Source organism: Alternaria arbusti (assembly GCF_024043155.1).
Source record: "Alternaria arbusti strain BMP 1465 chromosome Unknown scaffold_10, whole genome shotgun sequence".
NCBI lineage: Eukaryota > Fungi > Ascomycota > Dothideomycetes > Pleosporales > Pleosporaceae > Alternaria > Alternaria arbusti.
Window position 1 is genome coordinate 292,329 of NW_026249950.1, and position 25,711 is coordinate 318,039.

At 52.4% G+C, this 25,711-nt stretch overlaps 9 protein-coding genes and 1 non-coding gene across 10 annotated transcripts; 5 read left to right on the forward strand and 5 right to left on the reverse strand.

Moving 5' to 3' along the window:
• Positions 1–159: 159 nt before the first annotated feature.
• J4E86_007349 (uncharacterized protein) lies at positions 160–3,156 on the reverse strand (the record flags this gene model as incomplete). The annotated part of the gene is made up of 3 exons (XM_051447870.1): positions 160–2,654; positions 2,905–2,965; positions 3,013–3,156. 3 exons carry the CDS (start codon positions 3,154–3,156, stop codon positions 160–162), a joined length of 2,700 nt encoding a protein of 899 aa, XP_051300808.1.
• Positions 3,157–3,358: 202 nt separating this feature from the next.
• On the forward strand, positions 3,359–5,328 carry J4E86_007350 (uncharacterized protein; the record flags this gene model as incomplete). Its single annotated transcript, XM_051447871.1, has 3 exons — positions 3,359–3,847; positions 3,957–4,410; positions 4,460–5,328. 3 exons carry the CDS (start codon positions 3,359–3,361, stop codon positions 5,326–5,328), a joined length of 1,812 nt encoding a protein of 603 aa, XP_051300809.1.
• A 1,914-nt stretch (positions 5,329–7,242) lies between these two features.
• J4E86_007351 (uncharacterized protein) lies at positions 7,243–9,453 on the forward strand (the record flags this gene model as incomplete). The annotated part of the gene is made up of 6 exons (XM_051447872.1): positions 7,243–7,678; positions 7,729–8,150; positions 8,204–8,404; positions 8,507–8,633; positions 8,681–8,800; positions 8,852–9,453. The coding sequence occupies 6 exons, from the start codon at positions 7,243–7,245 to the stop codon at positions 9,451–9,453; spliced, it is 1,908 nt and encodes a 635-aa protein (XP_051300810.1).
• Positions 9,454–9,803: 350 nt separating this feature from the next.
• On the forward strand, positions 9,804–9,875 carry J4E86_007352. Its single transcript has one exon. It is a non-coding gene; the product is annotated as a tRNA-Met (tRNA).
• Positions 9,876–13,334: 3,459 nt separating this feature from the next.
• J4E86_007353 (uncharacterized protein) lies at positions 13,335–15,149 on the reverse strand (the record flags this gene model as incomplete). Its single annotated transcript, XM_051447873.1, has 1 exon — positions 13,335–15,149. The coding sequence occupies one exon, from the start codon at positions 15,147–15,149 to the stop codon at positions 13,335–13,337; it is 1,815 nt and encodes a 604-aa protein (XP_051300811.1).
• Positions 15,150–15,933: 784 nt separating this feature from the next.
• Positions 15,934–16,665, reverse strand: J4E86_007354 (uncharacterized protein; the record flags this gene model as incomplete). The annotated part of the gene is made up of 1 exon (XM_051447874.1): positions 15,934–16,665. One exon carries the CDS (start codon positions 16,663–16,665, stop codon positions 15,934–15,936), a length of 732 nt encoding a protein of 243 aa, XP_051300812.1.
• Positions 16,666–17,175: 510 nt separating this feature from the next.
• On the reverse strand, positions 17,176–18,293 carry J4E86_007355 (uncharacterized protein; the record flags this gene model as incomplete). The annotated part of the gene is made up of 3 exons (XM_051447875.1): positions 17,176–17,337; positions 17,392–18,171; positions 18,222–18,293. 3 exons carry the CDS (start codon positions 18,291–18,293, stop codon positions 17,176–17,178), a joined length of 1,014 nt encoding a protein of 337 aa, XP_051300813.1.
• Positions 18,294–19,154: 861 nt separating this feature from the next.
• J4E86_007356 (uncharacterized protein) lies at positions 19,155–20,456 on the reverse strand (the record flags this gene model as incomplete). The annotated part of the gene is made up of 1 exon (XM_051447876.1): positions 19,155–20,456. The coding sequence occupies one exon, from the start codon at positions 20,454–20,456 to the stop codon at positions 19,155–19,157; it is 1,302 nt and encodes a 433-aa protein (XP_051300814.1).
• Positions 20,457–21,597: 1,141 nt separating this feature from the next.
• J4E86_007357 (uncharacterized protein) lies at positions 21,598–23,657 on the forward strand (the record flags this gene model as incomplete). The annotated part of the gene is made up of 2 exons (XM_051447877.1): positions 21,598–21,634; positions 21,703–23,657. The coding sequence occupies 2 exons, from the start codon at positions 21,598–21,600 to the stop codon at positions 23,655–23,657; spliced, it is 1,992 nt and encodes a 663-aa protein (XP_051300815.1).
• Positions 23,658–24,140: 483 nt separating this feature from the next.
• J4E86_007358 (uncharacterized protein) lies at positions 24,141–25,506 on the forward strand (the record flags this gene model as incomplete). The annotated part of the gene is made up of 3 exons (XM_051447878.1): positions 24,141–24,692; positions 24,757–25,096; positions 25,190–25,506. 3 exons carry the CDS (start codon positions 24,141–24,143, stop codon positions 25,504–25,506), a joined length of 1,209 nt encoding a protein of 402 aa, XP_051300816.1.
• Positions 25,507–25,711: the final 205 nt, after the last annotated feature.

Consider the following 25,711-nt stretch of genomic DNA (forward strand, 5'->3'; position numbering starts at 1 on the left):
CATCATGTACAGGGGGGATATGAGTGGAAATTATAGATCGATACATAGATAGCATGTCTTGCGCGCATAGCATTGAGATGGTTTGGAACACATACACACAACTTTCTATACTACATTAGCTACTCATACACTTCATCTCTCTTCACTCCCTCTAGATCTCTAAAACTCCCTCAACGCATCCAAAACCTCCCTCTGCCTCTGGCTTCCCATCTTCTCAAACCCATCTACACTCATCACAAACGTGCCTCTCCCGCCTGTCAACGCCCTCAACTGATTCAAATACCCCACCATCTCCTTCAGCGGCACCCTAGCTACAATCTGTCTTTGGCTATCGCTCAAGCCGCTGCCCACATCACCCGTCCCCGACGCAAAGGGGTCGGGAGGCGTGTAAATAAGGTGCGGGTCGATGCGGGGAAGGGCGTCATCAGAAGATGATGAGGAAGAAGAAGATAGGGACGAAGAGTCTGAGCCATCAAGCGACAAAATCTGCCCACCCCTCGAACTCGTAATATCCTGCACCACGGCCCCCATACTCCCCTCATTAACAAAAATCGTCACATTCATAACCGGTTCCATCAACACCGCCGGCTGCGCCTCACTCGCCTGCCTCAACCCCGCTCCTACAGCCGCGCGCGCAGCCATCGATATCGCTGTTGACGTTGTTTCGGGGAAGAGATGCGCACTCGCATCCAGTGTGAGGCTGACGCGTGTATTTGCGACGGGGAACCCGTTGAAAGGGCCGCGGGCGAGGGCTGCGGATGTACCGGCTTGGAGGGCGTGCAGGATACCGGGGAGGGAGAGGTGTGGGGGGATGTGCTGTTTATGAGCCGAAGAGTCGAGGGAAGAGAGCGGGGGGTGGTGGATGTGCAGGTGGTTGTTGTCTGGGAGGGGGTATGTAGTTTCGAATGGGTTTGAGCGGGCGTGTCGTTCGTCGACTTGGTTTTGGACTGGGGAAAGCGGGATCACACTGTTGTCTTCCACGGATTCCACAGAAGCGGTTATAGCTGCTTTAGTCTGTTTCCCCGCAACGAGTTTATCTAGTGTATATGTGTATGGTTCCGTTGGCGTCATCGTAGTGATAGTCTCCCTGTACCCGATTTCTATCTTTCCGATCCGTGCTTTGGCTTTGAAATCGTTGAGTAGTCTGTCTCGTGCGATTTCTAAATGTAAATCGCCCATGCCGGCCAAATGAGTCTGCCCAGATTCTTCGTCGATGGAAAGGTGCAAGCTGGGGTCTTCACGCAGTAGGATAGCCAGACTCTCTTGGACGTGTTTCTGTTCGCTGAGACTGTTCGGTTCGATGCTGGTGAAGAAGACGGGGGGAGGGACGGCGATGGGACGCAATTGGAGGGTGTGAAGACCGCCGGGCGGTGTGCCCTTCATTTGGAGGCCGCGGTAGACGATTAACGTGTCTCCGGTTCTTGCGTGCTTGAGACCGGTTATCACGCCGATTTGGCCGGCGGAGATGCTGTCGACTTCGACGGCGTCGTTGGCGTACATTTTGAGCAGGCGGGGTGCGCGCTCCGCGAGGGAGAGGTTGGTGTTGTAGAGGGTGGCGCCGCGGTCGATGGAGCCGGAGTAGACGCGGACGTAGACTAGGACGCCGCGTTTGGCGTCGTTGACGACTTTGAAGGCGAGGGCGCAGGCGCTGAGGTTTTTGACTTCTGCGATGGCTAGTTCGCCGTTGTTTTGCTGCTGTTTCTTCGATGGCTTGGTGGTCTTCGTTGGCGCTGCTGCTGTGGCACCGAGAAGGGATGATAGTGTGCTGCTTTGGTTGGAGATGCTGATCTCAGGATCTGGTCGTTCGAGTGGTGAAGGGAGTAGATCAACGACCGAGTCGAGCAGCGGTTGAACGCCGATGTTGCGGAAAGAGGCGCCGGCGAAGACTGGGATGACTTTCTGTGGTGCCTGTAGTAAGACTCGGCGTAATGACTGCATGATTTGTAGTCCAGAGATAGCCAGGTGGTCTTCATCGTGTTCCAAGAAGTGCTCAACCATGACGTCGTCGTGCTCGCTCAAGATCTCAACGAGGGCTATCCTCGCCTTCTTGATCTCTTCTGCAAACTTCTCGTCGGTTTTACTCAGATCTTGCAGCCCAAAAGCTTGAATGTCTCTGCCATCACCACCGGCTTGCCACAGCATACCGCGTAAGTTGATAACATCACCGACTCCAACGAAATCGCCGTTGCCGTTCTTCCACCATGGGATCTGGCAAACGGCTGGCCATCCGTGCAGTCTAACGCCTATCTCTTTAACAGTTCGTGAGAACGCGGCGCCCACACGGTCCAGCTTGTTGACAAAAATGATCCTAGGGATGTGATAATGTCCAGCTTGCGTCCACACTTTCTCCGTCTGGGCTTCAACACCGGCGACTCCATCGAGGATACATACGGCTCCATCTAGTACACGAAGCGAGCGCAGCACTTCGAAAGTAAAGTCTGCGTGACCGGGCGTGTCGATGAGATTGATGTTGTGGGATGTTGAAGATCTTAGAACATTTTCGAATGAGGCTGGTAGCTGTGGTGGCGGTGGCGGAGTCTGGGTAGTTGGCGGTAGAGGAGGCCAGTGGAACGTGATGGCTGCGGATTGAATGGTGATGCCGCGTGCTCGTTCAGCGGGGAGAAAGTCGGTTACTGTCGAGCCTTCGTCGACATCTGTATGGCGTTAGATACCACTCGTTGTATCGTTGTTGATCTTTCTGCACGATGAAACTTGAAAAGGTGAATGACAAGGTCTGGATGAGGGAATGGCCGACGCATGTGAGATACTTGGTCAAGATTTCAAAACATGGCGGACGTGATTGGGATAGAAAAGGGCTCTCGTTAATAGCGCATGTTCCTCGAGTAAAAGCAATTGAGAGCGAAAAGAAAGCATATCGTCCAAAGTGACATGGCATGTACGTACTTCCTATTCGCCTTGTCACTCCGCTGTAGTAGAGCATACGCTCAGTCGTCGTCGTTTTCCCCTACCGAGTCGTCAGAGCAAATCTAACTATCAGAAAACAGCACTTACTGCATCGATGTGGGCGATGATGCCAATGTTGCGGGTGGCCTTGGAAAGCAGATCATGGTGTGGTTGCGTCGACAGCAAGCGCCGTGGAGTCTTCACATGGTGTCGCAAGACTCGACGGGTAGACGTAACCCATCCGACCCTCATGCCCAGTACTGCTCAGTGCGATAGATGGGCGAATTGACAGCGTTTGGCTGTTTGGCAGTCGCACGTGATGTGAAGGATGTCAAGGTTCGCGCCTTGCCTAGCTCGGCTAATTCCAGGGCAGGTCAGGGCATTCGAGCGACATCATCGCATCACTCGACAGCTCGGTGCAGCTGTCCAGAGCTCCAATTCCCCACCACACACCATGGACTACAGCGCCCACGACCCGGACCACCCCGGCGGCCGCGACCCATGGGCATCGTCGCCCCAGGCCAACCGAACGTCGTTTGGCCAGCCGCCGACCAACGACATCCCCTCATCCCCGCTGCCTCCGCAGGCTTCCCCGTACCATGAAGGTGGTGAGCAGTACGGCTACATGGGCGACCAAGATGCGCAAAGCCGGCCCGGTACGGCGCCAGAGAACGGCGACCATCTGCAGCAACCACAGATGCCGGGCCAGGATGCGCCGCGGTCACCCAATGCGCAGCAGGGCCAGCAGCAGCCGCAGCGATACCACGGCAACAGGCCGCAGCGGCAACAGCAACACTACAAGCTCCAGGCCAAGGTCACGGGACTCGAGCGGAATAGCAAGAAGGACCCGATACTGCGATTTGATGTCTACGTACGTCTCCACAACATCGACACGACCGGGCTAGAGGCGCGCGACATAGCGGACATTGAGGCGTGGTGCAAGGTAGACATGTGCTTCTCCGGCATCTCAGTCGGACTGCATAGCTGCACCAATCCTGCCCTTACCGCGCACGCCTGGCCCCCATTTCCAACTCCTACTGACGTGTCTCCAGACGAACCTCCCCAAGTTCCGAACCACCCAATTCCGCGATGTCCGACGCCTGCACTCCGAGTTCGTAAAGCTCGGCGAGCATCTCATCTCAGCATGCCCCGAGGCTATTGTGCCTGCAGTACCGCCAGCGACTACCTCGGCAGGCGCAGGCACCGACGAAGACGAGGCACGCCTGAAGACTTCGCTACAACGGTGGCTGAACATTGTATGCAGCAATGACATTCTGATACGCGACGAAGAGATGGTCTTCTTCGTGGAGAGCGACTTTGGCTACAGCCCTGTGGTGCGGAGGAAGCAACCTGCGACTGGCGTGCGCCGCAAGATGATCAAGCAGTTTGCGCCGCCGCCAGACGACACGCCGGAACTTGCTGCGGCACGACCAGTCGTCAAGGCTTTCTACCTAGGCACAATGGAGGCGGAGCAGAAGCTAGAGAAGGTCGTGAAACACAGGAGAAGTAGACGCTTCCTAGGCAGACCTTGCAGTTCATGGCTAACACAATCTAGATCTGGGAGTCGCAGAATCCGATCTCGGTGCCAAGTTTGCAGCGCTACATGTCCAAGAAACACACGTCGGTCTCTCACACGCATACAAGAAGCTCGGGAAGGTCATCCAGGCCACGGGCGACTTCCACGCAGCACAGGGTACTGCCGAAGCTACAACCCTCGGTGACCCTCTCCAATACCACAGCAGCGATGCCTTCATTGCGAAAGAAACCCTGACAAACCGACACATCCTCCTCCGCGAGCTCCTACAAGCACAATCCGCGACAAAGTCCAAGCTGTCCGCAGCCGATAGGCTCAAGGCCAGCTCGAGCGTTAAGCGGGACAAGGTCGACGAGGCTATCGCAGCCCTAGACGAAGCGAGAAGCCACGAACAATACCTCACGACCAAAGCCCAGCGCGTCACAGCCAACCTCCTACAAGAGCAACGCAAATGGTTCAACAGAACCACACAAGACATGAGGCAAGCGATCCGCGAATACGTCGTGCGAGAAATCGAAGCAGAGCGCCGTACACTTGCGACACTAGAATCGGTACGACCAGACATCCGCGCTATCGACGGTAGTGGTGGCCTTTCCCGGCTGGGTCGCGAAGCACATCCCACTCAGCGCCGTACTCCCATGGCCAGTTCACAAGGACCCAAGGGCGATGCATGGTCCGGTGTACCACGACGCCCAGGTGACGGCCTCAATCGTAGCATGAGCGGCAGTATCGTGGCGCCTCTACCCGAGGCCGATGAGAATGAGGAAGAGTCTGTGAATGGGAGGAAACGTGCGACTAGCAAGGCAGGCAGCCAGAAGGGGATTGAAGAGGATGATGATCGCATTGACGCGAAGAATGCGGCGAGCAGACTGGCTACGACGACGTTCTAGGGACATGCTCGTTTGTGGTAGTCTGAAGGCACGAAAAGCTACGGCAGGACGTCGCTCAATACTTGTATTGCAGCCTATACATGCCTACCTCTAATCACTTGTCAGTTTCAAACGGTATTCACTATCGCGTCTGCGACACGACAGCAGAGGTCGCATTCTCCGCAGAAGATGCTTTAAGCTGGCGTCGAATTAGCGGTAGTAAACGATCATTTTTCCAATCTCCACCACGAGACCTTTTGCATCCCATCTTTGATGCGTTCTACTTTCTATTCTTGGCCATGAATGTAGTCGATCTTTCTACGTGTGTCAGCCCCGAGCAACCCGAACCGGTACAATGACTAGACATCTTCCTCCGCATCCGCTAAACACGCATCAGGTTCGCACTACATTCACTTTTTGATTAATTCCCAGCATGCAGTACACCGGGACCTGCCTCGGCTTCTGACATGCTACTGCGGCAGTGAGAAATCCCACAGTCCAGATTGGCGGAAGCGGGAAGTTGAAGGTGGCAGCTGCACACCTGTGCTAACCCAGTGGCAATCGCGGCTTCGAGTAGCATCAGTTGACCTGGGTTGTAATTTATACAGCGTGGCGTCGCATATTGCAAAGTATGGGGCTGCATATTGCGTCTTGACTATCTGGACGCACGGCGGCAGGCTTTCGTGCTGACGCTATTCTAGGCTTGACTAGCCGCGCCGCCTCAACACTCTTCGAGAACTGTGCCACCCTTCTGATCGGTCCTCCATTGTGATGTGACAGTGACTCCCGCGTGCCTCCTGCGGGCCTGGCCGCGCTGTCAGCCTCGATCGAACGGCGATTCGTCGTAGCGCTTCGACATTCCACGTGCTGCGACTGCAACAACCATGCTCAGGAATCAACAAGGTATCAGACCACCAAAGTTGAAGGAGTCGGTACCCCGCATAACACGGCAAACCTATGTCTGGAAGCGAGACAGGGGTTCAGGTTCCCCAACATTACCCAGTCCGGTATACACGAAGGACGCCATGGTTGCTCGAGTTTAAGAGGGTAAGTCTTCTTATCGTCTCACGACGAAGTATATCGCTGTGCCACCAGGGCGCAGAGATCTCGAGCAACGGCTAAGTTTCACTGGGAGAGACCTTGGTGAAGATCACGAAGGGAAATCCTTCATGATGGACAATGGACCTCGGTGGTATTGATGCAGTGACTGGAATTAATCCGTAGTCATGTTTAGTAGTAGTAAAGATTAACCATCTCATCCGACACCAGGCAGCAGGTACACTCTTGAGGTAAAACACCGAATGGACCACGACTCCGCAGAGCCCAAGAGTGCCAATATCCAGCCGGCTGGATGGGAGCAGGGTGAGCAGCCACCATCTGACCGTAAGCGAGACGTCAACCGCCAACAGCTCCGTGCGGCCCTGCGTTCCGGGTAAAGTGTTGTGCAACTTCAACCTGATCACGCATCATGTGGTTCTTACGGGGCTTTCGCATCTGCGAATAGGAAGAACATAAAGTACGACTTACCGGAAATACTTGTCCTCGATTGGCTTCACTGGAACCACCAACCCTATTACTCCACACAGTCTATGGACGCCATGGACCGGGATGTCAGAAGGCGAACGTCCAGTTCGGTCAGGCCTCGAAGGAGTGATCATACCCGCAGCCACTGGCGATGTCTAGAGCCTCGGACGCAGCCATGGCAAGCACTCATAATCTAGCGGAGCCCACGTCCCCTGCAGACGCTTTTGGCTGTCTCATCTCCCTACATTGACGATCTGCTTGTTCAGTCTTGCGATCGCACGTACTCTCACTCCAAACAACGTTCACGCTCCGCTGTCGTCACCCCGGATCGACACACATCCCGGCATCTCCATCCCCACGCGCCCGCACCCCACATTGATCACAGCCGACGGTCGCAAACCCAACACAGCCATGCCGAAGGTATTCAGATATCTGAAAACGGCCCTTGCGCCAAACATCGGAAACGCACAACCACGGGAGTCTGTCGACAACAGTAATGCGTCGCGCAAAGCATCCTTCACATCTTCGGCCGACGACGCATGGCTGCCAGACTTTGATCCACTTACGATTTCGGCCTTTGAGCTTTCCGAACTCATGAATGCGCAAGCTCTCACGAGTGTACAGATTGTGCGGTTGTATTTGAAAGAAATTGAACAGCACAACAGAAGAGGAAGACAATTACGTGCATTGATCTCGGTTGCGCCAAAGCATGAAGTGATCAAGATGGCTAGGAAGCTGGACGATGAGCGGGCAAGAGGCAAGATAAGAGGCCCATTACATGGTATCCCGATAGTGTTGAAAGACAACATTATGACCGATGAGAAGCTAGGGATGGATACCACAGTTGGTATGTGGATAGTTAACTTGGATCCAGGCCAGTGACTTACTGCTGTGCAGGATCGTACGCTTTCGTAGGATGCATACCCAAGAAAAGCGCAACAATTGTCGAAAGACTGATCAAACGCGGCATGATCATCATCGGAAAATCGAACCTGACTGAGTTCTGCGGTCTCAAGAACCCTTCAATGCCTCCGGGGTGGTCAGCAGTCGGTGGACAGTGTCAGTCGCCTTACGTCTCAAGACACATCGCGAAAAGGAAGCTACACTGGGAGCTTTCCGCACCGGGAGGATCATCAACTGGATCCGCAGTCGCAGTCGCCTCAGGTTTCAGCACCCTAGCTATCGGAACAGACACGATCGGATCGTTAATCACGCCCGCAAACCGAGCCGCGCTCTACGCTCTGAAACCCACAGCTGGGCAAATACCAATGGACGGCATCTTCAACCTAAGCAAGACATTCGACGCCGTCGGAGGCATGGTAAGCACACACGGATGCGTCAGCTCGTACTCCACGCACTGACGGCACCATAGGCTAAATCAGCAAAAGATCTCGTAGCGCTAATGGACGCCATGATGGTCCCCACCAACCGCGAAGAACACGCAAGCAGTCCACACAGATCGTTCAAGATCAAGCCGGATTTCGGGACGCTCCGCATCGGTATCTGCGAGCCGAGTATTTGGAAGGCGTGGCGTAAAAGCGGGCGGATCAATGCTGACGCCGAGCGATTCATGGTGAGTTAGCGCTTACCTCTGCGTACAGATGGAAGTATAGAACGCACGTTTTGGTGCAGGGGTTGGTGTTGGGTTGGGCTATGCAGTGCTGACATGGTGCAGACGCAGAAATACGATATGATTGTTCAGAGCATGATCGAGATGGGCGTTGATGTCGTGTATCCGGTGGAGTTGCCGAACCAATCCAGTTTGACGATTGACGGCAAGAACTGCTTTGAGCCTGTTGTTTGTTAGTATCTTCCTCTATTGCGCTGGGTGTATACTGATACGACGCAGACTCCGAGTTCAAAGACTGTCTAGCAGAGTTCATCCGCGACTTCAAAGTCACAAAGATGCACTCGCTGGCCGAAATCATCAACTTCAACCTCGACCACCCCGAACTCTGCCTGCCACCAAGTACGTCCCTCCAACCCACCCCATCTCCTCCTCTTACTAACACCCACCCAGCCTGCCCCGACCAAAACGACCTAATGGCAGCCCTCCAATCCACGACCAAACGCGAAGAAGTAAACGCCGCACGCCAACACCTCCAAACCGCCGGCGGACCCGAAGGCCTCGACTACCTCTTCACAAGCCTCCACCTCGACCTCATCGTCGCCCCCGGCGACGCCCCCCTCTCCGCCCTCGCAGCCGCAGCCGGCTACCCCACCGCCGCCTGCCCCCTCTCCGCGCTCAAACTAAACGGCCAACCCTTCGGCATAACCCTCGCCTCACGCCCGCACACCGAACACACCCTCCTCCACTTCCTAACCGCCTACGAAAACATCTTTCCGCCCCGCGCACTGCCCATGCCTCTTTCTTCCGTACCCTTGCAGGATCCGCACCCGGAGCCCCTGCCGGATCAGCCTATTGTGGATTTGATTCTGCATGAGTGGGATACGAGGCGGTTTAGCTGTAGTGCGGATGCGTTGGCGGATTGGCTTAATGCGCGCTGGCGGAAGAGTGGGTATGAGTTGAGTGCGGAGACGGTTTGTGAGGTTCTGCGGAGTAATGGGAGGATTGCGTTTAGGGGGCTGGGGGATGATGCTGAGGGTGCGTTTTCGAGGTGAGGGGATTGTGTGATTATAGTTGTGGTCACGAGTATGAGTGTATCTTGGTGTAAGGTTCAGTTATGTAAATTAGCGCGGCGTCCGGTAGGTTAGGCTTTGGGATTTTGTTAGTACCTAGGTAGGGTTTAGTTGGGGTGTTGCGAAGTTTAGCAAGGGATCTCCACAACCACTCGCTTCTCTGTGAGTCACAGCAGAATCTTCACGCTACGTTCCACCACTCGCTTGAACTCCCACACAAAAGTTTCGAGAATTGATTGTGATGATGCAGTGCATTGCGAACCCGTCAGTAATTTGCCTGCGGTTATATTGTATCGAATTTGCAACTCTTCCATCAACCAATCAACCACAAAAGCTGCTTGGCGCAGCGGAAGCGCGCCGGGCTCATAACCCGGAGGACCTCGGATCGAAACCGAGAGCAGCTAGATTGATCATTTCTTTTTTGCCCTTTTTTGCCTTGCGCAGCTATCAATTCACTCCATCTCACACATGCGATCTTCTCTCCATTGAAATTCTTTTTGCATCAATTTCATGCGCAGAAATTAACATGTTACCTAGATGTTTTGCATTCTGTGATAAGATCCAGGCACAGAAGGCTGAACTGTACAATCTGTTACTCGCCTGTCGCGCTTCCGCTACACTAAACAGCTTTTAAATACCCAAGCATAGTCGAAGATACAGACATAGGTGGCCGCTGAGACCCTTGCGGATGAACACCTCCTCGACATGTATACACCCCTTCCAATGAAGCGAAGGCATCGACTTACCCCCAAAGACGTTCAACAAGAAAGGCGAGTTCAGACGACATCTGAAATCCCCTCATCAGCTAGCTTGAAGTATAGAAAGCTGGAAGGGAAGCACCTTTAGCGCCAGTCGTATTCGCAACATGGCATATATTGCTGATGCGAACGTAGATGGCACGCTCATTCATTGCCCTGCCTGGAGGTTCTCACCCAACCCATCTTCAACTGTCGCGGCCTTTACCCGATCTTGTGGCAGGCCACCCGCCTACAGTACCTAGGTAGCTCTGGCATTTTTGGAAGAGCGCAAAGAAACTATTGTGCGAAGACATGGCCTTTCTACACGCTTTGCGCAATTTCAAGACCTATCCTGTAGGTATTCGCTGCATTGAGACGCAAGACTGAACAGAGCCGAAAGGTGTTCGCTGACTTCTGCGCCTTTCGATGTTCTTGCGATCAGTAGTGTGTATATCCACGGTGACTCTTGGTCATTTGTACAACTAATATAAAGTCCATGTATGCTGCAAACGTATGCTGTCTAGATACCGTACAGTGCAAATCAAAGACCCTATATAACCATGACGCTTTGTATCTCTAATTCCGAGATATAGGTCCGCATTACCTCTTCAATATGAAACACACCCACCATAAAACCGATGCGGCGGTATGTTGAGGGTCTATCCTCTACTGGTACTAGGACGATGCCACGAAAGTAACTATTACTAGTCTCCCGGATCGACGTTGTGTACATAGGCATGCAGAATGCTTGCTCCATAATATCGTCCATGGCGTCATAGAACACCGAAAGACTCACCTCAATACCTTGAGATCTGTCGGGCACTGAATCTGGGTCGTAGTGTTTGAGGTACGCTAGGCGGCGAACGATGGGCTCGTCATCTTCATATCTTGCTGTAGTTGTTTGTATGGCCATCCAAGGACCTCTCAACTTGAGCTGTCCGCCAGTGACTTCGCCCGTATCCAAATCATTGATACAAAGCGTTACCGCCGTACAATCTGCATCGGCGACATGACATGTGAATTCACCTCTCTCTCGCGATCCCTCCCAGTATATCGATCCATCGAGTGACATTGGAGACCAAGAGGGAGCTCGGTAAACTTCTGGTCTTCTACCCGACCCTCTTAATAACCAGCACAGGCCAAAGCGAAGGTCTTCCGCCCACAAGCCAGCGACATATTTATGATGTGTATGAGGTCGACGAATGTTCAACGCTGACTTCATATCGTCGGCCAAGCCAGATATAGCCACGAGCTTGTCGGATGCATAAGTGAGTTTGCAGTTACTATAGGTGGATAGCGTAGCATACCACTCGAGGAATAGGTTCTTGTAAGGGTTTTCTGGGTCAGAAGAGGTTTCCTCGCCGATTAGAAATTTCCATAGTCTTTTTCTAGGAACATCACCATCCTGGTGACCGTAATACATAGACCATGGCATTGTTTCAGACGCGTGTTGTTCTTGACACTCCCAGAAGACTTGCTGCGACCCAAAGTGTAAAACACGAGATGGCAAAAGGCGTTCTTGAAGACACCAGCCACGCTTTCTCGTGACGTTGCCAAGTTGGAAAGACAATCCCACCGCCAGGTTCTCACCTCCACATATGAAAGGCTTGGGCTTATGGTGTGATGTGTACATGATATTGAACAAGGTGCGCTGAACTTTGACTGGGTCTCGTGGATAGAATAGACCAGAGTCATCGTGAGCACCTGCGACAGCCGAGATAGTAAGGTATGAGTTGCGGTAAACGGCTTGCATCGTAGCAGCTTCAGAACGCCAATCTTCAGGAGAATCCTGTATTATACAAAGCGCATCAATCCACATGTGTCGAATTCCCAGTCTTGAAGTGACGTGAATTGCATCGATGTATGTCTTTGGAAGGCACCCAATAGGCAATCCACTGCGTATGGTATCGAAGGTTGACTGCAAAAGACACATCTTGCTTGAATTCTCTGCAGTACCCCAACGGTAGGATAATGCAGTGTATTTTGAGTTAGATTGTAGCTCTTCTCGTAACACCAGCCTAAATGTGGTAGGGTTACCGCCATCCTCAAACTCAAGTATTCTCGTAGGCCAAAAGGCAGGGTCACCAGTTCGTGCGCATCGTGGATGTTTGACGAGGCAATTTTGATCCCATTCGTCGACCAGCTTTCGAGAGTGCTGGCCATCTGTGTTGTCGTTCAACTCGAGGATCATATCTGCTTTTTCCTGCATCCTTTCGATGGGCAGCAGGAATGTTAATCCCCCAGCTCTCACTCCCCCGGCGCCCCACATAAGATATAGAAATACCCGTTCTTCTTTTTCCCAGACGACTAAACTGAAACTCGTGATGAAGTCATCGTCGGCACGTATACGGTCATGCTCATGGTCTTTGAACTTAACACAAAGGAGACACTGCTGTTCCATTGATTGTACCAGAGAGTCACGGGTACGGTGATGCCCAAACACGTGTTTTTCGATGTCTAACAGTGTGCGACGAGATCTGTGTTCCCCTTGTTCTGTGGCTCGAAGGCGCGGTGTAACAGTGGGGTCGTGCATCCCCTCCAGACATCGCTTGCAAACATCGCAAAGCATCCTGGAAACGGTCGTCGCGAGCGCGGATTGAGTACTGATAGGAGGTATCGATGTAGGGCGTTTGAGGGTCTTTTTGTTGTGCTCCAGGCTCGCCGTGAAATCGATGCGAGCTTAACAATCATGGGCACAACATCGCCAGGAACGCAAGTGCGCGACATAGCTAATGTGTGACAGGTGGATGGTGACGTGGCGGTAGATGTAGGAATGCGGCACAGCAAAAGGATAAGAGAAGTGCGTAAGACCCGGGGACACATGTGCGGGGTCGTAGATGCCTGCACTCTCAGCGCCTCCCACGCGACTTCCTTGTACGACCTGACCAGTCGTTTTAGCATGGATCTACTACTGTCATCTATCCGAGTAGTACAATTGCCCCAGGCCTAAATGTTTCCTCGTAGATACAGTCTGGGATTATTTGATTTTCACGTTAGCAAAACCGTTTCTTGATCATCATCATCATAAAAAGAATCGTCATCAAGCATGTAACAGTAATAATTTAAAGATCAAACATTTATCATCATCATATATACACATCATCAACGATGAAAACAAAACAAGCCCTACTTGTTAAGCCTCTTAGCCCTCTCCGGGTCTCTCCACCAAGCACATTGCTCCATCCTGATAGCCGTGCCTTCATCCTCCATCATCGAGCCACCCTCAGTCGGAGGGTTAATCACTAGCTGCCTGCCGCCAGTACCCTCATACTGCTCCCACTTGGGGCTGTATCCCAAGCTGTATGTGTTTGGGTCTCCACTGACAACGAAGCTGGCCCAGTAGGCACTGTACATGTCTGCAATCTCAGGGTATTGAGTGTTCGCCTGACCGTTGAAGTAGGAAGAGTCACTTGCGTGCGGTACACCCAGGTATGTCGGCGCCCAGTTTGGTGTGTTGAAGCGCGCTTTGTACACGGGAGCGGAGGTAGAGGCCATGACCGATGCGGTGTCTTGGACAGGGCAGATGTAAGAGTAGTCGCCGTAAGCTGCGGATACACGGGCGAATTGGTCTGAGACGTAACCAAGGGCGCCCTGCTGGGGCTTGATGTCTGGGTACAAGGTCTCGAGATCGGCGAGATCTTCCGGTGTTAGGCCTGGAGTGAGGGTCTTCCAGAAGTTGAGGTACTCGGCGTTGGTACGGAGATCTTGGGGCGCGAAGCCTGTGCCTTCGTCGGTCACGGAGGAGATGAGCATCGGGATGTTGAAGAACGTGCCGTCTTGGCCGGACGTTGAACCACGCTTCTCGAGGAGGGGACCAGGAGAGACGGGTTGCCATGGCCAAGTGATGTTGTAGTTATGAGCGTTGTATAGCGAAGAAGACATGAACTGGATGTCATCGGCCTCTGCGGCGCGGAGACAGTCCAGAGCGGCTGAGCTGGGCGACTCTGGGCAGTTTAGGTAGTCCATGATGTCTGCGACTTGCTTCTGGTAGAGAGGGTAGTCAACACCCGGAAAGGCGCGAGCGGTTGGTGAGCCCGAAGACAAGATGGCCTTGCTGAACAAAGGCTTTCCGGCATCCTCTGCGTAGTTGTGGAAAAGATGGATACCGACTGAGTGGCCGCCAGCACTTTGACCGGCGAGCGTGACTTGGTCTTTGTCGCCTCCAAAGTCGCCGATGTACTTCTGCAAAAACTCCAATGCCATCTTCTGATCGCGAATGCCGAGATTGAGAAGACCCTCCTCTTGCATGAACTTGGCTGGCAAGCTGCCGAGCGCACCCAGGCGGTACTGAACGGTGACAACCATGAGAGGCGACTGGCTCTGCTCCACAAATAGAGGACCGTCAAAGCTGCGGTGAGAGCCCGAGACAAACGAGCCTCCGTGCAAGAAGACCATGGATGGGAGTTTCTGGTCCATAGGGATACCCGAGGGTCGGTAGACGTTGATGGTGAGGCAAGCTTCCGACTGCCCAAGGGAGCCGTACATGTTCTGGAAGCAAGCTGGTCCAATTGATGTCGCATCCTTTGTACCATCGAATGGTTCGGGCCATGTTACTGGCATAAACCTTCCGTGACCAACAGGCTGCGAAGAGTACTCAACATTCATCCACGCATCCACTGGCCGACTCAAAGTCTCCGTCTTCTTCAAGTTCATGAGAAGCTGTGTTCCCTGAAAAGACCCATACTCCGGCAAGGTGACGAGAAGAGAACCGTCTGGTGTCTCATAACTCGGAGGGTCCGGTCGTTGGGGTGTACCAGGCTGGTATGGCCTGGCCTGGCTGAAAGCGCCAAAGTACCAGAATAGCAAAGCAGTGCTACCGGAGAAAATCATGATGATGGCTAGCCTTCTCTTCCACCATCGTGGGGAGAAATGGGTTGCTTTCATAGTATTTTCTTGCTCCCGTACTTCTGCCGATGGCGGTGCAGGGAGTCGGTCCGCCATGGGTGCCGACTGGCGCTATCGGCAACGGATAGCGGAGAGACTGCGGGGATGCAGGCGATGTGACTATTGCTACGGATAATCTCGCATGCGCTTATTCGTGTTGGCGCTAGCTTGCGGTCGTGATGGGTACAACGTTGGTGTTGAAGGGTGAGAACGGCACGTGGCTGGCGAATAATGACGTTGCCGAGCCACGATAGGGCACTACCGAGTCAAGATATCGGTTGTGCAAGGGTGTCTGGAGCCATGTTGTGAACTTTCATCTCAACTTTCCTCCGAAGCTTACCCCCATAAAGATTACTTTCCCTCTCCAAGGCGCTTGAGTAAAGGTCCGTGGAGGCAATTTTCTCTCGTCGCCCGCTCACCGGACGCAGCTGGGCATTCATGATGATTACGTGCCTGTATTAGTATGGCACGGCTGCAGAACAGAGCTGCTGAACAGAACTGCATCGCGCAGGAAGATCGCACATAGACCCTACCCTCCCAGTCTGCTTTTGGCATGATCAGCTCATTTCTATTGGGAAAAAGCTTTTTGAGTTCACAGCGAAGCAATAGATTGTGGCGTCCGGAGGAGGAGAAAGCATCTGCACCCCGCAAGCTAACGCAGACTAATCACAATGTAGGAGGCCTCGCGCGGCAAATTATCTGGGTCCGAAAAGTAACAAGCGCCAAGGCTGCGCTTTGCATTGATATCTTCCTTGTTGAATCCAGAACAAAAGTTGGAGTACTTCTAGCGTCCCCCACCTCCAGTGTCAATGCACACAACCACACAATCTCCCATCTCTGCCTACTTTCCCTGCTCTGCGGCCTCCTTTTCCACGGCATCCGCCATGTCGGCCAACGTGTCGAACTTCCAGTTATATACAGGATCATCGCGGTTTCCCATGACCGCGCCCGGCCTGTAAATCCATGAACTCTTGATTCCCATGTCCTTTGCTGGGTGGTGGTCGTGGTACTGAGATTGCGCGGTCTGCAATACCTCATGCTTCTCGACGCCAAATTGCTCCTTCACTTTGGCCAACATGTATTCGAAATTCCTCAGGTCGGGCTTGTAAGACCCGATGTCTTGGGCGGTGTAGACGGCGTCGAACTTGTATCCCTTGAGCCCGTTCGCATTTCCGAGCTTGAATGAATCATGATCGACGTTGGACAGAACGACAAGCTTGAAGTACTTGGACAGCCTCTCCAAAGCAGATGGTATATCAGAGAATCCAGGCCAGTGGCCGATACTCGCTCCAAATGCCTTGTTCTCTTCTTCACTGGGCTTCTCCAACCCGAGTTTCTCGCACAACTCAGGAAGCACCATGGTGAGTACCTCTGAGTACTTGAGGTGGCCGTGTTCGCTTTCGACCCTTGCCTCGATCTTGTGCATGACTTGCATAATGTGCTTGCGATCCATGTTCTCTTGACCAGACTTCTTGAGATGGGGCTGGAGGGCGGTCAAAGCGCCTGCCTCCCAGTCTATCAGAGTGCCGTACACATCGAAGGAGAGGAGCTTGAAGTCGGTAAGCTTGGACATGATGGTGTTTGGTGTGTTGTGGAAAGATGGAATTGTGCTTGGGTTTGAGACACTTGAGACAACTGAGATTTGTAATGATGGTTCTGAAAGCGATGTTGGCGATTATATACCGCATCATGACTGTACAGTTGAAGTTGCCCAGAGCCTCTTGGGACCCCACTTGGTACTATGACGTTAGCGGGGCACCACAACACGCCCTTCAAACTACATGCTGGGGGTTGCGACGATCAAGACTGTGATAGCAGCTTATAGGTCTTGATCTAGACGCTGCATACGCTTTGTAGTGGGTTATGACCTTGCTTTGTGGTTGAGCTTTGGGTTATGTAACGCGTCATACACATAACTGACGCGTGAGTCGCGTTTAGTTCGTCTACCTTCCATGGAACTTGAGTATGTATGCGGGATCGTTGATTAGACGCAAGTGCGATAAACTGTGGAGCGCATCTAACAGACACCTGAGTCATATTCGGACATTGTCCATCCAGAATCGGACCGTTATTTACCCTCGGTCTACGCAGTGTTGACAACCTCATTTTTCATCTCGTACGGCAAGCTACCAATCTTCGATTCCAGGACTTCCTTGGTTAGCCTCCACAGGTTTCTCTGCAACTTCTCATCTCTAGCCTGCTTGGATGCTTCTTGGACCTTCTTGTCAGGGACGATGTACGAGTTCTGGCGGCAGTTAGCTTGAGTTTTCGATGCAAAGAACTTCCAGGGTCAACTCACTTGAATCTGCTCCTTCGCAATATCAGGCGACGCTGCAGCAAATAAAGCTGGGCGACATCCCTCCGCGACTGGGTCTTTCATGAACGGTCGCACGGCTTTGACGCCAACCTTTCCAGCAGTGCCATAGGCCTCGATTGCCTGATCTTGCTGATCCGTTATTACGCCACCAGGGTGCGTCGCGTTGATCCATGGCAAGCCCGTGCTCTCTGTGACTTGACCGAACTCTCCAGCCTTGATACGGAGGCACAACTCGCGAAGGAAGAGGATCTGCGCTAGCTTGGTTCGGTTATAGAGCTTCATCGCACCGATGTCTTGGTTGATCTCCTGGATGGACTCAAACTTCATGCTCGAGTCGGCACCCCTGTGTAGGTCGGAAGACTGGTGTACAATGCGCGAGTCGGGTGTCTTCTGCAGTATAGGCAATAGCATGAGCGTGAGGTGGGCCTGCGAGAAGATGTTGACCTGCATGTGGCTATCCAGACCATCCCGAGTCTCGTTGTATACGCCAACGCCCAAACCCGCATTGCAGACCAAAGCATCAAGCCTGTCCAGCTCTTTTGCCAGCGACTTGGCTACTTCATCGACCTGCTTGAAGTCTTCGAGATTGCACTTTCGCCACTCCACTTTGCTTATGTCACCCCATTCCTTGAGCGCTTCCTGAGCTTCGTCGGCGTGCTCTTCCTTGTTCGACAGGAGATAGATTTTCGCGGGATTATGCTGAAGGAGGTGCGCGACGATGCCGTATCCGATTCCAGCGGAGCCGCCTGTTACGACATATACCTGAAAGAGGCATTAGAAACCTGCACATGTAGACGGAGGGATAAGCTTACCTTTCCGCTGAGGTCGGGAATGTCTGTGTTGGGGTCGAAGGCGCTGCCGATAGCTTTCTTGATGGTGTCCATGATGCTTTAGGTCTAGCTGGCTGTTCAATACCTTACTTGTTCTTCTTATCTGTATGGTAGACTGTGGTTCCAATCCAGGCGACACCTAAGGATATATCACGTTGCCCCAGAACGCGTCGCGCATCGTGTCGTCATAATGAAATGGGGCTGCGCCTCTCCGCCAGTAGCTACGGCGTGTGCATGTCGCGTTAGTAGACTCAAATATGACATCAGTCGGTCGAGCCAAGAGTGATCAATGACCGCTCTTCACATGTGGCTGCGTGGACATGGATGGCGAACAAGTGTTGGTAAGAGACATCAGCCCTGGAGGGTTGAGACGCGCTCCGCGGTCGATACGGATCCTAGTGGCACTGACATAAAGTGCCACAAGGTCTTTCTCACATATTACACCAGCATCAAGACAGCTGCCGCTCTGAACAGGATCAATGCGATATGCATGATATTCGCCGAAATGGTTGAGGACGTGGTGGTGATGTTATATTGAGAGAAGACTATGTGTGAGGAGGCGGAGATGGCAGGCGCGTTGTGAGCCTGATGGCTGGCAGCCCCGCACAGCTACCCGCATCATCGCGCGTTTCTCCTTTTCCTTTGCTATACCCTCCAACCAGACTTGTCAATGCACCATGCTTTGCATACCATCTATATAATGCGTATACACTCTCCACGGAATTTTATCCAGTCTTTGTGGCAAATCCACCACAAGGCTGAAGCAGAAGAAGAGCACCTCGGATCCACCACTACATCTTTTCTTTCGCAACTGATTGCGCAAGACCCTATTCGACGCTGAACTACGGCCTTGACCAGTCATCTTTCATGGCTTTTCTCAAGCTTAGTTGGAGCAGTATGTTGGATTGAAGCCTGCTAATTGCTAACACTACACAGTTTCTTTGACCCCAACTCAAGCTTATTCGCAGCTTCCCAGCTATCCCAAGGGCCTTCTCGTCGTCGAGATTGGCGTAAGAGAACGATGATGCGCTGAACCAAGATGGGGTCCTCGCAGAATGTCGCTGTAAAAAACAGCGAAGGAATCGTGTCGCTATCGAGCGTGAACATTGGCCGTCCTAACCACGATGCCTCCATACTATACAGATGCCCTGCCATGTCCAGGAGCTCATAGTTGAGCCTCGATAACTCTTCGTCGTTGTCTTCAGTCTCTGGAAGTAGGATGATTTCCAGTGCGCATCTGCGAAGCATGAGGACAAGTAGTTCGCGCTGAACTTCCTTCGGTAAACTCCGTGAGTCAGCTAAATCTGAGACGAGCAGATCGAACTTATTCTTCCAACGCCCGAAAGACGCGATAAGTTCTATCATATCGCTGTCTGGACCACGATATGCCGTGGCCTCTTCATCTCCATCACAGCCACAATCGTTGTTAAAGATCCTGACTTCCAGGTCCCATAGCGCGTCTTTGCACTCTGGAACGCTTGGAAATGGAGTCTGCTCTTCGTCAATTTCGATCAATGGCGTGGCGTATGGCGTAATGTCGGAGATGACGTCTTCGTCGTCGAGAAGCATGGCTGCGTCCACACCAAAGCGAACCAACACGGTCCCGATCTCCTGCATCAGCTGTTTCGAGTCGTTTGAAGCGGCCGTCAGGTTACATGTTTCCAACAGGCGTGCGCCGGCCCGCATGTGACGAATGCCCTCGTCAAAGCGACCAAGCAAGTTCTCCAAGCAAACAAAGAGTAAGCAGCAGGTCAGAATTGTGACCTCAGCATCAATGGTTATTGACGTCTGGGAATCCTTGACACTCACTAGGTCTCCGATGGCTTTGTTGTAATGCTGTGTGGCAATGACTTCTAGACGAGCCATAGACGCGTTTGTATCTTCCAGAAGAGGCGCTGAAAGCTTTTGGAGGTAGAGCTGATGGGCTGCACCGAGCGCAACCACTGCATGACGCACCGCAGGCTCGTTATGGCTCATTGGAAGCACTCTTCGGGACCAGAAGTCTTTCGGAGTGGCGAGACGGACGAAATCGACGATGGTGATGGAGCAGAAATGGTAGAAGAAGAGCCGTTCCCGCGCGCTACCGAAAAGGCCAAAGCCAGATCCGACGTCTGGGGATATGCTACGCGTCTGACGACGAGCGACGGTGCACTTGCTTGCTGGAGAGACTTGGACGGCTTTCTCTCCAGTGGGTGATTTCTTCTTTTGAGGTGGCATCGGCGCATATCCATCACACTTCACTTGACCCTCTCTACATCGACGACAGGTTGGCTTCTCTTCGTCACATTTCTTTCGGCGTATTCTGTAGATCAACACGCAGCATGTCAGCATGTTGAACCTGATATGTTGGGCGATCTTGGATGCCACAGTGATTCCATACTCAATCGCGGAACAGAAATCCTGGTATGAAGAAAGAGATGGTGCAATGGCGAGACAACACCCAAACACACTTACTTGCTGCGAAAGCACATTAGTAAAAGTTCCGTTGTGTCAACCACCCAAATTGTCGCGCGCAGAAAGGTCATCTTCGGTGTATAACACGGTGTTTCTTAAGGATGGCAGGTACAGAGGCGATAGAGTGGGAAAAGGGAACGAAAGAAGAGAAAGCAGCTGCACTTCACCACGATTCTGGAGAACGTACCAAGTATTACATCCTGTGCGAACTTTGGGAGAGAAGGTGCGCACTCGAGGGCCCTTTGTCAATACCGGCAAATCCATGATCATGTTATTGGCTGTGGCGTATGTCGGGTACTTCACCTTTTAAGTACGAGTTCACCCACAAAACTCAAAATGGTTGAGGCGGTGCTATTTTTCACAGAAGCCACAGTCAAAGTAAGGGCTGAGAGGACGCGCAATTGTTAGGAAGAAGAACAAGGAGACGGGAGTCCCGATCATGCGTTCTAGTTCATCTTATCGGCCCGACACGACGACCCTGATTGGCTCCAGCGTATAATCCGCCGGTCGGAAACGCCAATTTGACTGTCATCACCTCCGTCTCCACTGCGACAACACCTGGGCATCCACAACATCCACTGATCTCGTTAACAAGCTACTGGAGTCGACTTATTTCGGGTAACGTTGTGCAAGCTATACGCCGGCTGTATGATGCCTATCTACAGAGAACACAGCCTCCCAAGGTCTTGTCGACGGAACGCCCTTTTCGGAAACGTCATGGCAACAAGATTGGCATCGGCCGGTGACGTCTTCGCTATCGGGAAGCTGTATATAGAGGTAACGTTTAACTGAGTGGAAGATCATCTCGTTCTATATCTAAGATTCGCTCCAGAACGGCCATCCTATAAACACCTGGTGAAGCGTCGGGAACAGTTTACATCCATCGTTTCGAGCAAGCTTCAAGATGCGTTCTCAAGCGCTTCTTGCTCTCTCAGGCCTCTGTAAGTATCAGACCAAGCTTACCCATTACTCAATCGTTGTTCGATGGACAAAAGCTAATTCAAATCAGGCCTTGCGTGTCCCGCCTTTGCCGGAGTCGTCTCGCGTGGATCAGAAGCATCAATCGATCTAACACCAACCAATGCATCTACAACCGGCAAGGTCAAGGCCGATATCCGAGCTGATACCAATCGGGACGGCACGGTCGACATCACAGACGTGGAAGACTGCGAGGACTGCGACGGCAAGACCGAGTGGACTGCCGACTATGGAGCCATCTTTCTCCCCAACATTGGAGACACGAACAAGCGTTGCTCTAACGCCCTCCTCGACGGTCCTTCAGTCAGCAACGAGCGAATTGATGCTTGCAACGATGCTTCTGACAATGTCATGCGCTCCGAGCAATATCTCGCTCCGCTCCGCACAGTTCCACTGCCTGAGCTTCCCGATGACGCTCATGGTCGCATCTACATCAAAGATCCCGTGCAGCGCAAGTATGTCCGCATCTTCCACAAGGCGAGAGAAAACAGCACCTGGAGCTATGTCGACGGCAATTCCACTTTCAGCGCAGCCGCTCTGCGTGAGGGTCTTGTCCTCGGTGTTGACGGACGCGACACCCGCCGACCCAATGGCTGGGACGGCCGCGTCACCATTAGTTTCGATGTCGAGAGCTCCATCGGTGTCTCTTCTGACGATGTCATGCTTCGCACTGCACCTGTCCTCACCCATACTCATCTCGACCCTGTGCAGCAGGTTATTGCTGTCAAAGGTAACGAGACTGGCAATCCATGGATCCTCCGCTTCACCGACGCCCTTCAGACAGCCGTCAACAAGTCAGGCCTCGAAGAGGAACTCTACCTTTTCTCCGGAAGCGATGATATCTGGGCGCAGGACTTCATGGAGCCTGGCTTCGCTTCAATGCCCGGTCCCGACGGACCCATCACCCTGCGTATCATGATCCGTTCTCCCCAGGACGAGCGCGTTGCCGGCAGACAGCTCTTCGAATACTACCGCGACACTGGTATCGGCGCTGTCCAGCAGCTCGGTGGTGCCCGCGATGAGATCAACTCCGGTGGTAACATCGAGACCATTCCTCCCTACGAGTTCAACGGCACTAGTTGGCCCGCCGGTCGTCTGATTCTTGGCAACCATGGCGAGCAGAAACACTTCATGCTTCCCTTCTTCCAAGCTCAAGAGACACAAGATCCCCTTCTTCTCGATACAGACTGGCTGGTCATCGGCCACGTTGACGAATTTATCCAGTTCATCCCTGTCGATTCGCCTCGTGGTTGGGTCGTCATGGTCACCGATCCCATGATGGGCGTCGAAATGCTCCAGCAGCTAAAGGACAGCGGATACGGCTCAGAGCACGCCTTTTCGCGCAAGAACGATAGCCAATCATTCGATAACTGCACCTCCGATTTCGCCTGTGCTGCTATTCCCGTTCCGCCAATCACTATTAATGAGTTGCTTGCCAATGAGGACCTCATGTCCGTGCAGAAGCGCTGCGCCGAACGTATTGAGGGCAATCTGCAGATCCTCAAGGAAGCAACAGGAGTTACTGACGACGAGATCATTCGCCTACCTGAGATGTTCAACGGAAATCCTTTTGGCGACCTTTCCGCAATTCTTTCCGGTAATGCGACAAACGGCTCGACATTTGGCGCAAACTCTACCGGTAACGCGACAGATGAGCTGAAGGTCGGTGCGCTCTTCCCCGGTGTTATCAACGGCATTGTCTTGACCGACTTTGACACATACATTGCCCCCAACCCCTGGGGCCCCGTTGTGAACGGAACGGATGTTCTTGCCGAGAAGCTCAAGTCGCTGTACGCCAGTGTGGGCATGGATGTTATCTACATCGACGACTGGAACACACATCACAACTACGGCGGCGAGGTTCACTGCGGTACCAATACCGTGCGCGATATGAGTAATGAGTGGTACTCGTCGTGGGTATCCGATTATTGTGATGATGAAGGCGGAGATGACGATGACGAGGAAGGCAATGGCGAGATTTACTAGGCTTGACTATGTCGTGCAGATACCGGCCATGACATTCATGTTGCATTCATCTGCTCGTATCCAAATCAGCAGCTTCCTTCACCATCTTTGTCTACGTTTCTACTTGAAAAATATCTCGAAGGCTGCGACGACGTCTCGTCGACTCAGAGTGATCTGTTCGCACATGTACGTGTATCTAGGTAGCATTCATCTTTGGGGTACTCGGGTCAAAAACGTCGCTTGAGGAAGTAGATCCACGCGGTGTGAGATATAGTGACTCACAGTAGCTACAACGTTTCATTTCCTTCATATATCAAATCGCCGATAGGGAATAAGGAACTGCTGCTCTTTCGCGCTGGTCGACCTTTCATTGCTACAAACGAAAAAAAGCCTGGACCTGTGTAGCCTTCACGCGCCAGCAACTTAAGTATGTACCCAGGGGGCTCCACTTTGGACACAATTTAACTCTCACCCATACCTCCACCAGCGTTCGATTCTACCCCGATGATCTCGAAGCTCTTGGCGCTCGGTGCGGTTCTTCTCGCCTCTGCCACCGCTGACGTCTTCGACTCGTCTTACTCCAATGTCTCCAGCGCTGCTATCGACGAAGACAGGATCGAAACCGCCGTATTAGTTGACACCGAGACGACAGAACCCGCCGATGACGTTCTATGGAATGCTGCCTTAACCAAAGGCCGGATGTTGATACTAGCCACGAGCTTGAACCTTCCAGAGGCTATTAAACTCTATCTACCAATGGAAACTCCCTGGGATGGAACCCTCAAACGCGAACTAGCACTTTGGGGCTACTCGGAACCTGACTACCCGGAAGTTGAAGACTCTGACGAAAACTGTGTCATGGGGAAAGAAAACCACGGCCTTCAAGATATGCTCAAAGAGCTACATGCAGATGATAGAGATTCACGTGATGGAGGGGACAACATCTGTCACACAATCCAACATCAAGACGGGCCTACCTTGGAGAAAGATGAGAACGGTGAAGTACCAGAAGATCCTAAGGAACAATACTACAAAGTTGAAGGGCGCAGATACAGGGTATGTGAGCACGTACAATTTGATGTGGCTAAAACTTCACGCAATACAGCTAACATAGCTCTAGGTTACCGGCGCGGATTCTACCATTGGTATAAATCCAAAGGCTGGTATTATCTTCTTTCTGACCCTTGAGAGCCCCACGTACGCGGCGAGAACGCTATGGAACGTACCCTCCGTCAAGCCGGACGAAATGCCTAAACTCCAAAGAACCTCGGATCTTACCTGGGGTCTCTGGAATAGGCATAGCAAAGAAAGCCTGTCCAACATCAACTACTTCTTCACGGTGGCAGTTGTGAACCCGGAAACGCGCAAGATCATCAGTAGAGCCATGGGACAGAATGCTGTACCGAAGGCTCCAGGATACACCTTTAGAGCTGACAATGAGAACTTCATTGCTCTGCTGGGTATGTATACGATTGCAGCTTTCTTCGATATGTTCACCAGAAGCTCTCAAGTTCTCAACAGTCACAGGATATGCACTAACTACCAGTCTCTAGGTTCGCCGAACCTTGTGATGGTAATGTATTTCCTCCTCCAACACAAGAAGCAGTTTGGCCACAATCGATGGGTTACTGAGATCCGTGTTTTCATACCAAATGGGGATTTGAATACGGTTTCGATGCTTGTAAAGGTTGAGCGAGCGCCCCCGACAGAACCTCCCGAGCCCGTTGAAGATCCAGATTGCGCAGAGAAAAGGTCGTTGAAGAGTGCGGCAGTCTCACCGCTGAATATCGATAGTTGGAAGGGTGGCGAACGCGCGAATTCGACCTTCGAGGAGGTGAATCTGGTTAGAAGACATATCATATGGGCTTAGACTCGGTCACAAGCGATAGACATAGGCTTCACATGGTGAGTTCACATCAGATGCTTTGGCAACTCCACTGATGGAGCATCTCATGCAAGAAAAGAACTGAATATCTATCTCCTGAAAGTCTACACTACCCCAGAATTTTGTCCACCTCATCTTGTACACTAATGTAGTCGGCAGAACACGTTTCCACATCTCAATCCTTGTACTT